The following is a 16,093-nucleotide window of genomic DNA, read 5'->3' as shown; positions in this document are numbered from 1 at the left end:
AACCAACACCCTACACATATATAGTACAGATGTTTTGAGGACATAAAAAACTACAGGGAGGGATTACTTTTCTCTACTTCAAGCCTACAGTGGTGGTGATCAGATAGAGCATTCCTGTCCTCATGTAATGAGATTTCCATTTCACCAGTGCAATTGAACCAAATAAAAGATCATTTGTCAACTAGTCTAGTTGTGACAAAGTGGTTTTATGTAAAAGAAAAATCCAAGTGAATAGGGTCTCTGCAGCCTCCTCTCCCCTCTCTGTAAATCTCTGTAAATATATTCATGCCTTGCAACTCACAGGTTATTGCAGAATGAAGGAAATAACTTTTTGTGGGCATGTCATATTAAAATATTAACAACTCTAGCAACATATACCATACGTGAGAGAGTTAATCATTTATTTCCCCTCTAGTGGGCCTATCTTCTGTCTGTCTTCACTATTGTTCTGGTTTAGGATAAATTTGGGAGGAAACTTCTAAAGTGGTCTTTTCTAGAAACCAAATTCAAGCAGCCCCTTTCCCACTAGTTTGGGGAAAGATTTCCTTAAAGAAAAGTGGAAAAAAGTGGAAAAAACTGCCAAGTATTCACAAGCATACGAAAATAATATTAAAAAATAAGACCTCTCACTGTTCTGAGGAGATAGCAAATTCAGAAAGTCCTCATCATGGGGTATAGCTCAGTTCACTCAGTCTCTTATCAGTCCCTCTTGAGCTGGAAAATGCTGCATCCTGGGCCCCAGTGGGCCACAGGCGTGAGTTCCTGGTGATTTTTTGGGTTTTCAATCCAGAGCAGGGCCAATCAGTTCAAAGAAAAAGAAAAGCCACCATCTGGGGAACTTCTCTGCCTCAGCTAGCTAAAAACTAACTGAAAGTAAAGGAGAGCTTTCTCCCACTCCCTGTCCGTGCTGAGGACAACACGCACTGAGAGAGAGCAAGGAACATGTGGGAGCAAGTTTCTGAAAACGAACTGCATGATTCTTCTCCCCCCAGCTTCGCTCTTGGAACCAGTCTTAAAGGTGCAGAACTTCATATCCAGCATAAACAGAACAGACAATTGGGGATACAAGCATCATTAAGTCCACCTAAGACAACTCTCTTCTGTGCTGTCCATCTGTAATTTCAATCATGGAAACTTACAGATTTTCAAGCATTGAGTCGTTAACCTGAAGAACTCAGTGAATTTGCAAATAAGGGGAAATGTTCCAAGACTCTGAATGGAAACTCACTCACAGAAACTGTACTGAAGACACATGACATGATACATATAGAATAAGTTTAAAACCTCTTGCCTATCTCCCAGAGACAGAGAGACTATGAGGCAGACAGAAAGGCATCACGGAAAAGACTACTGTTCTGTGAGAAACCAAAAACAATACAAAATTGTCTTTAACAGCATCAGTTGCAAATACAGGAGACTTTGTTTTTCTATTGTGTGTCTCAAGACCTGATGCTATAGCTTCTGCTATGCCCGCCTGGAGGGCTGCATTACATGAAGCAGGCCACGAAGAGAATATTCTGCAAATTATTTCTGGAAAGACTTGGAGCCATCATGGCTGACACACTCTATGGTAGAGATTTAATGAATCACAATGGTCTTTCTTATCTCTACTTTCTTAAATATTTTTCCCAAGTATGATTGGAAAAAAAGTATCTGCAGACTAAAGTGAAGCAAAGAGTATGTTGCACATGCTCTAGGTCTCCTACACTACTGAATGCATCCCTCCTGTCCAAAATGGTCTTGAATGTCGGACTCCGCAAATCCAAATGATCTCTGTGGGAGACAAGCTTTGCAGAGATCACAGAATGGGTAAGGTTGTAAGACACCACAGTGGGACACCTAGCTCCATCTCCCTGCTCACACAGGATTCTCTATAGCATATTAACCAGGAATATGTCCAGATGGCTTTTGAATATCCCCAGGGAAGGAGTCTCCACAACCTCTCTGGACAACCTATTCCATTGCTCAAAAGAAGTTCCTTTCCATGTTCAGGTGAAACTTCTTGTGTTCCAATTTCTGCCCATTGCTTCTCATCCTGTTGCTCATCATCAAGAAGAGCCTTGGTCCTACCTCTTAATGTCCTCCCTTCAAATACTTCAGATGTTGATAAAATCCCCTTTCAGTCTGCTCTCCTCCAGGCTAAACAGTCCTGGCTCCCTCAGGCTCTCCTCATGAATGAAGTGCTCCAGTACCCTCTTCATCTTCACTGCCTTCCTCTGGACTTGCTCCAGGAGCTCCATGTCTCCCTTGTACTGAGGAGCTCAGAACAGGTCACAGCACTCCAGATGCAGACTCACCAGGGCTGAGTAGAGCAGCAGGATGACTTCTTATGACCTCCTGGCCACATTCCCTAATGCACCCCCAAGATATCAGTGTCTCTCTGCCACAAGGGCACACTGCTAGCTTATTGATAGCCTATTGCACACCATGACCTGCTTCTCCAGAGCTGCTTAAGCACAAGTCAGTCCCCAGCTGGTACTGGTACATGCAGTTCTTTTTTTCCTTTGATTAATTTCAAGAAGACCACATTCACTGCTCTCCCTTCATTTATCCAGCCAGTTATCCCATTGTAGAAGGCAATCATCTCCAATTTGGCTTCTTCCATAGCTATGACATGACAGTAAACCATTAAAGTTCACAAAATATAAATCTGTTTAGTGTTAAAAAACCCCAACTAATTAGCCAATGATATGGTATGAAAAGTCAGAATGTCCAACAGTCCTTTAGTGAACTGCAATAAATTGTGCTTCAGATTGTCATGAATAGTACATCACAAAGTGGAAGATTAGTTACATAAGTAAGAGTTGGACATATGTATCATACCAGTCTAAACAAAGAAGAACCAAACACTTGTGGCACTAGCAGTTTGTTTCCCTGACAAAGATGTCCCTGCATTAATAAGAAGGCTAGAATTTAAATTTAAGCTTCTATCAGACAAGCCAAGTGCACTAGAAATCCTTCATGCATTTATTCATCACATATTGCACCCAGCTGTATAGCAGAAAGATTCTTGTTTTACAGAAGAACTGAAGCAGAGATATTTAAGTCCAGATCACATAAACTATTTAGCCACCTAATCTGCGTGCAACATAACTGAGTCTATGCCTAAATTATGTAATCTGGGTCATTCAAGATGCTTGCTCTGGAAACAGTATTTTTTTCCATAGTATACAGTGTAGCAGAGGCCCTGAAAGGCCTCCATGGCGGTCACTAGCCTAAGTAATGCAGAGTCATGATGAGTGGACCAGAGCTGCCCCTCTTCTGCACATCAGACCCCTGTTATCTCTCTGTAAGGCTATGGGTTGTATTCTCCTCAACACTAGCCATTGGACAATTTCCAATCCCCCAGTAGCCTACTTAAATCCTCACCTCTGCCCAGTTCAGTGGAAAAGCTGTCAATGGAACCCTTTGCAGAAGCTGCCAATAAAGACATCTCTGCAAAACTCCCACACAGCCTTCACCTCTCTCCATCCCTGCATCTGCTGAGGCACTTTGCAAGCACAGAGCTGAAATCACTGAGAGCTGAACTCACTCCACAATTGCTCGCTAAAGTGCCTGCAGCTGGGAGCTAGCTGGAGGGCCCAGACAAGGCTGCGCCTCATCAGCACAGTGCTATTCAGGACACCTACGGCGGCTGCTGCCCCGGGGACCAGACGGACCCTCGGGACCCCAGGCCATCATAATACAATGTCGAAATAATTTCAGTCTTACATTTAGTCACTAGCAATCTGCCCATTTGAGTATTGTCATTTACGAAAAACAATAATCACACCCTCTCACAATGGTTAACTGTGGTCCATTACTTGTTCCCAGCTTTTTCTTAGGAATGCAGAGTAATACATTTTTCCATGGCTCTTTAGCACCCTCTGTTTTCTTCTTCTAATCAAAATTCTTATTAATTGCTGTAACATCAAAAAAATCAGACTATATGCAAAGGCTTTTTCAAATACAGCATAAAAATAAGGATCAGTAATGCAGTGTGTAACCAAAAGGCAAGAAAAACAAGAGAAGGTTGTTAAGTTTCCATACCATACCAAAAAAGAGTTAAGAGGAAGAAACCAAAAACATGAAAGGACATCAAGGGACACAAAAGTGATGCAAGTATTTTAGGAGGCATCTGTGTGAGAGTGTCAGAGTATTTATTCCATGGTTATCTGATTGATCACATCCTATACTGGATGAGGAAAAGAAAACAAATGAGGCAAACACAAATATAAATCCTGACTGATTAGCATTAACAAAGACAGTAAGTGGAAAAAAAAAGAATTGAAAATATCTGTTTGCATTAATTGTTGGTTGGGCTATCAAGAAACAGCAGGCTATGGTGGTTTTGGCTGTGACAGAATTTGTTTTCTTCATAGTAGCTTATATGGTGCTGTGTTATGGATTTATGATCAAAACAGTGTTGATAACATAGCAATGTTTTTGTTATTGCTGAGCAGCATTTATATAGTGTCAAGGCATTACTCCCACACTACCCCACTAGCAAATATGCTGGGAGTGCACAAGAAATTGGTAGGGACATAGCTGGGAGAGCTGACCCCAACTGACCAGAGGGATATCTCTATCATACAGCATCGCGTTCATCTTAGGGAAAAGAAGAAGGAAGAAAAGGGCACTGGTAGTTATACAGTTATACAGTCTTACTTGTGTTCCCAAGTGTTATGCATGATAGAGCCCTGCTTTCCTGGGAATGGTTAAACACCTATGCTCATGGGAAGTAGTGAATGAATTCCGTATTTTGCTTTCCCTATTATGATGTCCTTATCTCAACCTATGAATTTTTTCACTTTTACCTTTCCAATTCTCTCCCCTATCCCACCAGGTGTGAGTGAATGAGTGGCTGCTTACCAAAGTCAACTCACAACATAGGCAAAATGGGACTCTGCAAATGGTAAAGATGCCATGGTAAACCATAGCATGTTGCAGGCAGTGGGTGGAAACATGACAACTGATAAGGCAATGTGCAGGGCAAGGGAGAGCAGGAAGGAACAAAGAGGGGGTAGGTAGAAAGGCCTATAAACAGTCAGTCAACACACTCATCACTGCAATTCTATTCTATCTTCTCATTGCCACTACCTCTCCTTTAGCCTTCTCTTGAGTATTTGCATCTCCATGGACAAAAGATTCATTGCTCCCTTAACGTCAATGCTCCTTGAAAAAAAAATCCATACAATCAAAACCCCAGCACTTCTGACCATGACAAGCTACCTTCTAGAAGAAACTCCCAGTCTCATTTGGCAGCATATTCAATAACTAAAATAATTAAAAGCTGTACGGAACATACCAGAGTAACAAATCACACATGGAATACGGGGGAAAAGACTTAAGAAAATAACCAGGAGGTAGAAGCAGGGGCAGCAGTCCTATGAGTGAAATTCAGTCATGCTCTTGGCTGCTTGGCATGAGAGCCTACATGCAGTCTCACCATGTTTGACATCATGACAACACAGGTTGTACAATGTCTTCTATCTGGAAAGGGAAAAAATGTGATCCACGGATAACTTGTTCTTTATTTCACACCAATTGGTGTGCTCATGCATGTCCTCATATGGTATTCATTCTGTACATACGGATTTTCACTGCCCACATTAACAAAGTAATCCAGACTCTTTTGCTTATCCTCTCAGGCCAAGAGTTAAACAAAGAGTAAGCATGAACATATATCTACTGAGATATGTTGGAGCAAGTCTAATCAAAAGATGCCTGCTGGAACACAATTCAATTCTGTACCAGTTCAGGAGGGTTGTGCATACTTGTCCAGGCAAACAGCAATCAGGCAACCCTCCAGAAGGCTCTCCTGTTTCATGGAGCTATGATAGCTTGCACAGAGATCCCTTAACGTGGATTGCATTGCTCAATACTGAATACACACAGCAGCAGCTCCAGAGGTGAATTCTACCTTTAGTTTTCTGAGGAGACTGAAGTATTTAATTGAGTGTGCTTTTGGGATGCTTTGACCTGTGGCTAAGGCAAATTTTAGTTTTGCTCCTCCTAAGAGTAAGATAGACCAATGCTCCCCAACATTGTGTCTCTCACAGCATATAACTATTCACAAAAATGGTTGTCTGGATGAGGAGGTATTTTGAACACTTTCATAAATACTGAAATAATGTCCATCTGATGGCTACGTCTAACAGTGTCTCACATCAAAATATTCCAGCAACTCAGGAAAGATTTCAGACTTCATGAAAGAGGCCCCAGGCTGGAAAATGACCAAGATTCGAAAACACTCAGGCAATTGCTGGAATAAAATACTGAAGTGAAACCTCCTCATGGAGCAAGATGAAGTGGACAATTCTTTTATGTACAATATCTGTGAGGAAAAAAAATAAAACAGAATTTCACATTAAAGCAGGAAAAATATTTTAAAATTGCATCTTTTAAAGATGTCACCATAAAGATAATGCTTCCACTGCTTCTGACAGAAGGGTAACTAGATAATTTAAATCCTTGAGGGTCTGTGAAGCATTAATAATCTATGAAAGATGATACCAAAAAGTAAATATATTGTGTATAGGTTTATAATACTACACCAATTATTTAAATCTCCCCTGGGAAATTCTTAGTATCTGCACTAAACCATAACAAACAGATGTTCTCAAGAAAAGCACAGTCATGAAAACAGGACATAAACCCCTGCATAGACTTCTGCTAGAAAGGAAGTATTGTTTCTATGGCTAGAAACACTAGCTGTATAAAAAGAATTTTAGTATTAGAATCACTGTAAGAAAGCATCAAAAGGGAAAAAAAAGCCAACAAAAAAAACATGCCAGTAAATTCCAATTTCTCTGCTAGAAGCTAGAGGCTTTAAGACTTTCAAAAAATAATATCTCAAAATACTAATAAACATTAGTAACAACTTTAAAACAAAGACAACAAGACAACACACATGATTTGTGAGTCTGAGTATTGAGCTTAAGACTTTTAAAACAGCCAGACTTATTTTTTCTTTCCCAAATGCCTAGGACCTGAATTTAACTGCCTAAAAATATAAATATTAGAAGTCTTCGGGTTCAGTAAAAAGTTGACTTTCAGACAGACAAAACAGAAGACATGATATTCTGCTGAAACTAAGTATGGCAAACAACCCTACTTAACTGGAGTTCACAAGCAGAGCTGTTGAACTTACTGCACAATGCTTTTGTAGGATTGACCTGCTGTCCAGCAAGCAGCTGCTGCAGCTTCTTGATGTCTACGCATGCTTCAGCCACACTTTCCAGATCTCTGCCTTGAGCAGAACTTTGACATCCATCCTCTGATGCTAAAAGTGTAAGGACACAACACTTAGTCCAAACATAAAAAGCAGTTTCAACACCCATAAGGACACACCTGAAAACTGCTGAAGTGCTGGAACTCAACTGGCTTGTTTTTCAGAACAGTGCAAGGAAAAGAAATCCCAGTTTTCCAGCAACATTTTCCTACCAAACTGTCAAGAATAATGGAAGAGATTCCCCACCACCCCCCCAGACATGAAACAGACACTCCACTGGCCACTCTTCTTTTTCTTTCAAGATTTCATTTGAAGACTTCAAAGTACTTGATGCTATTTTCTAAAGAATAAAAGTTTAAAAGTACTATTATAAGCAACACACTTAAGTAATGAGATCAGACAGACACAAAATGTAACAGGGAAACTTACCCCAGGGAGGATTTCCCAGGTCTTTAAAATGTGTTGTTACAGATACTAAGTCAGTTTCTATTTTCAAGTTCATTTCACCACTCAAGTTTGCTTCAATCACCTGCAATCAATCTCAATTTTAGGCAACCCATTTTCACACTGCAGAATTACAGAAGAATACAGTTTGGTTTTGTTCAAATACAAGCTTCCAGGAGTACTTCAGTGCAAGTCACTTTCTGAAAATGGCTGAACATTGGAATGTTCAGCTATAAAATGCATTTCTCTTCATTCCCATGTGAATAACTCTAGACCAAATTTTCAGAAGTTATGAAAAGAAAGAAATTTAATTGCTCTCCAGTACTTTTAGAACAAGTATTAGCTTTAGGAAGTTCATGTGCTGAGGAAAAGGCTTCAGAAATGAGACTGAAGCTGAAGAAATGCAAAGATTCCTGAATTTCCATTCAGTTATTCAACAAATAGAAAGGCACCTACACAGTCTATATGACACACACAGAAAATGGGATGCACCAGGAGCTGACAGTGCTGCTTTCAAGAATTTAAAATAGACAACAGCTGGATCAGATCAGGAACTCCAAGAAGGACTTTGAACTGACAGAAATCCTGGAAAAGTGCTAAAAGCTTTCAAATTCCATCCTGAAAACTGGAAGAAGAAATTTGAAGGAGACTATATATGGTCTTACAAATCCCAAGCAGATCAGAGGATTCCAAATCACAACTAAGCACTTTGTTTCTGCTGTGATTAGATGAATTCTCAGTAATTAAAAAAAAAAAAAAAAAAAAAAGTGACTTGTACTGCAACCGGAATCTTGCATAGAATGGAGATGCCAAGCTCCCAGAAAATGGACAAGTACTATCAGAAATTGCTTCCAAGCCCATTTTGCAGCACTGGTCTTGACCAGTTTTATTACCAGGATGCATCTTGCAAAAATAATTAATTGTGGCACAATGTTTTTGTTTTCTAACAACATGAAAGCAAGGCACTTAGTATAAATTCAATCCCATTATACAACTATCCTGTGTGAGACAAGAGCTTCAGCTCTAGAAACAAAAGCACTGTGCTCAATCTTGCGTAAGCATATCCACCAAGGACATGGGGGAAGGAAAGAAAATAAAAACAAAGCCCCCAAAAAACCTCACAAAAGGAAAGAGTTTGATGTGTATTTGCAGGACGGCTGACATTTGCAAAACCACCAGTAACCCAGGGTAATCTCTCAACTCTTCCAAGTATTGAAAAACTGACACTGTTCCAATTTCAGGATTCTCAGTTAACAGAAAAATTCCTATTTATCAAAACTGGTATGAACAGCATCTAAACCCAAACTTTTCAAAGCTCTACACTTACTTGCTAACTCAGTCAATTATGGTGACTGTGAGCACAAACAACTAAATAAAAAACCAAAGCCCTTTTCTGTCCAGCTGCAGAGGGGTTCTTTCAGTTAAAAGGCCCACCGTCACTCTAGAAATCCCGGGTAGACTGCAAATCCAACATGTCAATCTAAAGCACAGTGTAACATCCAGGGGCTATTAGCAAAATTTCCTTTAAATCCTACATCAAGTTTACCTAAAGTTCATTCACAGACACTTAACACAACACTCACTTAATAGGCATTTCCTCAATGAAATAGCCTGTAAAGTCTCCAGCTAGCTTTCTGAAGGACTGAAATTTCTTACCAGCTATGAACAGTAGCTTGTAGCAACACAATGCCATGTTCTTTCATGGATTTAGTACAAAGAGCATCATTTTTTGAGAAGCCCAGGAAAAGCTTTTCAGTGTAAATCCTAAAATAAATCCCATCATTCTATACAGCCTTTACACAGGCTTCAGGTGCCTTGATTTCAATGTCTAAGTCATCTCAAAATAAGATAATGTGGCAGCACTAATTTAGGCAACATGTTATGTCCCTCATGAAATAACATCTGTAGCATACACGCTTTAACTTACAATGAAATTGCTGAGATTCTTCATTCTTTCCACAACACTCTTCATTGTTTTCAGCACTGGTAGGTAAATACTGACCTAGGAATACATAAGAATTGCATTTGCACAAGTATTTCAAATGTGATTGGGACACATTTATCTCTACTTTCAATTCTATCATAGTTTGCACAGTGTTATCTATGGCTTTCAGGGTGCACAATATCTATCTGAAATCAGCAAACGTCTCAGGAACAGAGGAACATTTTCCCATTATACCAACAGGCCATCAGTCTAGCAATTGTTCCAGACGTAATATTCCAAGTCTGTGTTCAAAATAGAGGCATGTTTTTGCAAATCAGACTCTCACATGAACATCTGCATTATTAAATAGTCAATTACTATAGCCAAAAAGAAAAGAACAAGATTCTTACGATACTGCAGTAATTGCTGGAACTGCAGCAGTGTAAATCTGAAATAAAAGAACAAAATACTGAAAGTTTCTTCTTGTATGTCTTCAGAATCTAAATACTCTTAGCTATAGAGGTAACAGACATCCATAACCTCAAATAGGAGCACATTTGTATAAGGACCTTTCCTTACAATTCTGCTAAGAGCTAAAATCAGGAAGAAATACATATATCTTTAACTCTGCCAGATAGGCCATAAATTTCGGAAAGAACAGATTATTTGGGCCATTTAGCACTTGAACAGCTGAAACAGTCTAAACTTGTGTGTGGCAAGCACATTTCTCTCTCTCTCAGGATTTTTTGTTGAGGTGCACAGAGAGAAATGAAAGAGAAAACAATTTCTATTTCTGTTCCTTGTTTTTCTCTTGTGGAATGTGTTTGGAGAATTGTTTACCCAGAGTGAGCGCTTGGTTAAATCATGGTGGATTGTTTGGGCCTGACAGCCAATCGGATCCACCTGTGTCTGGACTCTGGAGAACAGGGTCGTGAGTTGGGAGATATGACAGTTAGAGAAAGTAGCATGTAGTATTTAGTATCCTCTTTTATATAGCATATTAAAGTATTATAACATAATTATAATAAAGAAATCATTCAGCCTTCTGAAATGGAGTTAGACATCACCATTCTTCCCATTGGGTTCACTGACATCTACAACACTTGTGTGGTTTAGAGGTGCTCCAGACTAAAGCTATGCCAAATCCTTTTCTCCTCCCTTCTTCTGCCATGAACATCACAGAAGCAATTGGCAATCACCCACTCTGTTTCCATAGGTTCTAGTCTCTCTTGTCAGGATAGAAGCCATGTTCCATACCCTTCCAAAACTGTAGCCTCCAGTCTTTCCTCTTTCCTTTCCAAACCCCACCAGCAGTATACTCTACAGCAATACCATTCCACTTGCAAACTCCCCTTTCAGAAGGGAATATAAAAGCAGACGCTTACATCAAAGTCTGGCACACTGGGTTCTCTGAAGTCATTCCACATTCTTCTGGGAATAACTCCCACAGGAATGTCATGTGTCACAATCCTACTGCTGCTTGATAAGGATGGCTTGAGAGAAAAAGAGGATGTTTTTGCAGTTAAACACAAGATTGGAATTCTAAATTTAAATTTTTCAGACCCACTCTGGGAAAATGCTATAACTACATGCCCGACACTCAGTTCCAGTTTTCCCTCAGCTCCTATCAATATGCTTTTAAGTGGGCTTCTCTTTCAAATGAAGAAGAGTTTGTGATGTATCAGTCATAAGTGTATCTATAAGCTATCCTTAGAGCTGAAGAGGTGAATCAGCAGAGTTAACAACAATAAAAGAATCAGAAGTCAGCATACAATATTAGGAAAACCAAAGGCAAAACACAGTGCCAAACACTGAAACCTCCTTCACCTAATGGCTTCAATGAAAAGGCAGTAATCCACAGAAGATACAGAGGATGAAGGAATGGAGAAAAGTAGACATTAGAAAAACTTTTTTCAATAACATAGCTTTCTTCCTCCACCTCCTCCTTGCCTTTTGGAAAATTTAAAGCTGGTTCTGTATACTACCAACCATGATGGCAAGAAAGGCTAGTGAAATGGAAAATGGCACAATGTTTCTTTAGTTTCCTAGAATTACACCAAATATTACCCTTTGATCTTAGGAAACATACTAAATTTTAGAGAACTTTTTCTTAATATTGAACGTGAAAGCATGGTTGCACTTACTAGCTCCACAGCAACTCTAAGACAGGGACAGTGTTTATTAGTCAACTTGATCTTCACCGCCTTAGCACTCTGGGCAGTTTTTAATGCTCTCGATAGGTTCTCAGGCACAAACTCTAAATAGATTTCATTGTGCTCTGCAGCTACTCCTTCCATCTGAAATTCATTGAAGAAATTCCCCTACAATTTTTGAAAGTTGGGAAATAAAGCAAACAAGAGAGGCAAGTTTTATTTATCAGACCTTAAGTTTAGAGCTGCATCTGTACACCAGAAACTCCCCTCTGCCTCACATCACCTGAGGAATCACAACCATGAAAACTCATTGCTTCAGGCTAAACCAATTAACGTACTCCCCTAACACCTAATCAGTCCATTAAACAATGAGTTATGCTTTCCTGTTTCCAGTTTTGGGGAGGCCCATGTGAGCCAGCACATACTTAAGCTTTACCACTGAAGTGACAATCAAGGAAAAAGGAATATCCAACCTGAAACACCTGTGCAATCAGACAGACCTTAAGAGACCTGGCACATGGAAGGTGAGGGCTACAAGAAATGCCTCGTACATCAAACCTAATTGCATGCTCTGGTTTTCAAAATGTGGTTACTGAACTTTCTGGGCTCACCTGGCTCAGCTCACACCACAGACTGGCGCCTCCATTTGCTACTTTATCGGAGAGGATGAAATACAGCTTGCAGACAGTAAGGCGCAGGATGCAGGTCTTGGTTAACTTGGCGATTGTGTTAATTATACCTGCAGGAGGGAGGGAGGAGAACGTTATAGCGGTGATCGCTCCACGCACCCCAGTCTCTGCGGGACAGAAAAACCTTCAGCTTTTACAAACGCCGCTTACAAAAAGTGCTGCTTCGCAAACCCCTAAACACCTCGGGGCGAAGGAAAGCGCCTCATGCCACGTCCTCCCAGGAAAGCAGGTAGTCCTCACCTCCCTTCCTCTTTTCTTTGCCCGAGAAAGCCGGCCCCAGCCGCTCAGTGAGGCACTGCTGCCCTTCAGCCTGCCCCGGCATACTCACGGCTGAAGTGGCTGAGGCAGGCGAGATCCACGATCTTAGCCCGAAATCGCATAGCGGCGCGGGCCCTCCAGGCCCTCGCCTGCTGCCACGGAAGGCGGTTAGGAAGGTAGAGGCCTAACACCCAACAGCCGTCCCCGGATGCGCGGCGGGATTGGGCAGGGTCTGGCACAGGCAGGCCGGACTTCCTTCCGCTGCGATAGGAAGCGTCGCAATCCGGGCTGAAAAGCTTAGGTCGAAAATGTCTTCGCAGCCCCGGAACATACGTGAAAATTCGTCTGTATGGGTCGCAGTCCCGATGTCTCGAGAAATTTCTTTTTCAATCCAAGGGGGCCCTTGCAGCAGACACCCTGCCGCATAGGACGCGGTGGTGAGAAAGGAAAGCAACAGTCGTGTTAGAAAGTGGAGCGAACAGCTTCGTGAGTGGCCTTTCCACTGCCCCACTGTTACCAGGCCACCCAGAAAGGGCTGGGCAACCGAAAGTGTTTTGAGAAAGATACTCTCTGTCAGACCGGGCACCTCATGTAGCCAGCTTAATGCATGGTGCACAGGGGTTTATGCAAAGGTTGGAATAGTTCAAGGAAATAGAAAGTGAAAGAAAACTGCTTTACCTAGTCAATGTGCAGCATGCCTGTTTCTTATAGACGGCGTCCTTTGCCTTAATGGTTTTGGTTCCTTGCAGTCCTTCAAAACTACAGCATTTGCAGAGACAGTTTTCTAGTGTTGTTCTTTTTTGGTCTGTCAGGACTGTCTGGTGTTCTTTTGTCACATTGCAAGTTCCCCAGATCAGTTAAATTGCCTCTCTAACATTTAATTTTGACATATTCTTGGGATGCTGCTCACTTGCCTTGATCTCTCTTTCAATACAGTCATTATGAAGAAAATGAAAAGAAATAACCGTGGGTCTGCCTAGTGACAGATGCAGCAATAGTTTCTGGAGAGGTTATTCTCTGCTTGTATTGTTCTTAGGCCTTGTAAATTTTGTAGAAATAAGCTGAAGATTTTCCTAGAGAAACCAGTGCAGCAGAGCATCACAAATTCTCATCTAGGATCCTGTCAACTATGCCAATTTGTCACAAATGTGTGGTTTAGGATCACTCAAAGAATCATCATGAAAAGTGGGGTTAATATACATATATAAAAGTGTGACATAAAGTTCAATGACAAGATTCACTCCATCATGGATGAAACATACAAAGAAAAATCTAATTAGAATAATTTTAGAGTTATTTACACAGAGACCAAAGACAAAAAAGAGTAAGGAAGACTCCTGTTGAATCACAAAGTTCAGAGTATACCCTCTTGCTTTCTAAACTCCTCATAGAGCTTAGGTGCAGCTTGGTCCAGTCTTAGCTTCAGACTTGGACAATAGTTTATACCTAACAGAATTATCTCCAACTTTTTCATTAAATACTGCTCCATTAGCCTTTTGTTTTGTGAAACATGGCTGCAGAAGATAAAACCCTGATGGTGTGAAATCCCACACACTAAACTTTGCAGTTTAACACACTTTCCATCTTCCACAGACATAATAGCAGGCTGCTTTTAGTGAAGTGATTGCTACATGAAGGTTAAGCAGGAATTTGCAGAAGGAAGATTGATCTAATCCCTTTCAAGTTGTGGCATCCTGATACATGTGGATTGCATAAGCTTTAACATATCCACATCATTTGCCTTTTCTGCCTTTGACTATGGTTTCCTGGTTTTACCGTGGCCAAACGCCAGGCACCCATGAAAGTCACTCACTCACCCTCCCCTGCCACAGCTGGGCAGAGGAGAGAAAAAATTAACAAAGGGCTTATAAGTTGAGATAAGGACTGGGAAAAGACACTCCAAGGGCAAAACAGGCTCAACTTGGAGATACAAAGTAGATTTATTACTAATAAAATCAGAGGACGATAATGAGAAGTACAGTAAGCTCTTAAAAACATCTTCCCTCAAACCCTCTTTCCTTCCCACTGACAGTGCAGGGAGACAGGGCATGGGGAGTTTTGGTCAGTTTGTCACCTGAGATCTGCTGCTCAGGGAGGGGGGTCCTTCCCCTGTGCGATTGTGGGGTCCCTCCCATAGGAGACAGTTCTTCATTAACTTCTCCAACAGGGGTCCACTCTCATGAGCAGCAGTCCTCCCAAAACTGCTGCAACATGAATTCATTCCATGGGCAAACAGTCCTCCCAAAACTGCTGCAGCATGGGTCAGTCTTCCACGGGATGCAGTCCTCCAAGGACAGGCTGCTCCAGCCTGGAAGCCAGGGCCTCCTCTCCCAACTGACTCTTCCACTGGACCACAGTCTTTTTTCCAGGCATCCACCTGCTCTGGCATAGGCACCTCCACCACAGGCTGCAAATGAATCTCTGCAACCCTTGTGGATCTGCATGGCCTGCAGAGAAATCTCGGCTCCAGTGAAACAAACTTTAAGGGATTTAGAGATTTTAGATGAGCTAAGATTTTAGTTAGAGATAAGCCTTACTAGAGTTAATTAAAATAAATGACTAGGCCTTGATGAAGTTAAGAGTTAGTAGTTAACTAATAATTGGTTGCTTGTCAACACAATGTTTAGTTAGCTGGGTTTATAATGGAGAATATAGAAACTGACAAATAGCTTTTAGGAACATAAGACAATTGTGGGCCTCCTCTGTTCTGAAACCAATTGAAGACAAGGAATGGGAGTTCTACCAAGGTTCATTTGTCATATTTGCATTGAAAAGGTAGAAAGGTCAGAATGAGGAAGACTTCATTTACTTCCTCATTTTGGGACCCCTCCCCATGAAAGGGACCACCAACCCATTTCAAGGAACAAACTATGCATGCTTAATAGCTTTTGAAATGATTAGCATACGAAGCGAGGAATGGGATGTACTAAATGATGAATATGTATTTGTGTTTTGGGTATTCAATTCTTGTGTGGATAAAAGGACTCTGTAATCATTTGAAAGGTGTGGTGTGTATTTGGGAGCTATCCCACATGCTGCCCGGCATCGCAATAAACATACACTTTCTAACTTTAAACTGTTAGAGAGTTTTTGTCCGTCACAGTTGGATATCGGTACTAGATCAATATCCATATTTCTTTAACAAATCACCAGTGCCTGGAGCACCTCTTCCTCCTCCATCTTCACTGACTTTGGTGTCTCCATGTTGTTTCCTTCACATGTTCTCACCTTCTCCTCTTCTCTAGCTGGAATTCAAACTGCGCCACCACTTTGTTTTGATTTTCTTCTTAAATATGTTATCACAGAAGTGTTACTATAATTTCTAATTGGCCCAACCTTGGCCAGTGGTATATCTGCCTTCAGAACCATCAGAGATTGGCTCTGCTGGACATGGTGGAAGCTTTTTACAGTT

General features: G+C 41.0%; 1 protein-coding gene across 1 annotated transcript; it reads right to left on the bottom strand.

Annotated features, from left to right (window-relative positions):
- Positions 1-5,493: 5,493 nt before the first annotated feature.
- HUS1 (HUS1 checkpoint clamp component) lies at positions 5,494-13,270 on the bottom strand. The gene is made up of 8 exons (XM_053943253.1): positions 12,752-13,270; positions 12,346-12,473; positions 11,726-11,902; positions 10,967-11,074; positions 9,585-9,659; positions 7,643-7,742; positions 7,133-7,264; positions 5,494-6,316 (listed from the first exon to the last, which is right to left on the bottom strand). Exons 1-8 carry the CDS (start codon positions 12,801-12,803, stop codon positions 6,234-6,236), a joined length of 855 nt encoding a protein of 284 aa, XP_053799228.1. The 5' UTR covers positions 12,804-13,270; the 3' UTR covers positions 5,494-6,233.
- Between the last annotated feature and the right edge of the window lie 2,823 nt (positions 13,271-16,093).

Source organism: Vidua chalybeata, chromosome 1, assembly GCF_026979565.1.
Source record: "Vidua chalybeata isolate OUT-0048 chromosome 1, bVidCha1 merged haplotype, whole genome shotgun sequence".
Classification (NCBI taxonomy): Eukaryota; Metazoa; Chordata; class Aves; order Passeriformes; family Viduidae; genus Vidua; species Vidua chalybeata.
This window is presented reverse-complemented; position numbering and strand designations above follow the sequence as displayed.

Excerpts from the sequence above, each read along its gene's own strand:
- HUS1 (XM_053943253.1), bottom strand. The coding sequence starts at position 12,803 with ATGCGATTTCGGGCTAAGATCGTGGATCTCGCCTGCCTCAGCCACTTC. Across the intron at positions 12,474-12,751 it reads CTGCCTCAGCCACTTCAGCC|GTATAATTAACACAATCGCC; the intron begins GTGAGTATGCCG and ends TCCCTCCTGCAG. Across the intron at positions 11,903-12,345 it reads TGTGGTGTGAGCTGAGCCAG|GGGAATTTCTTCAATGAATT; the intron begins GTGAGCCCAGAA and ends CAAAAATTGTAG.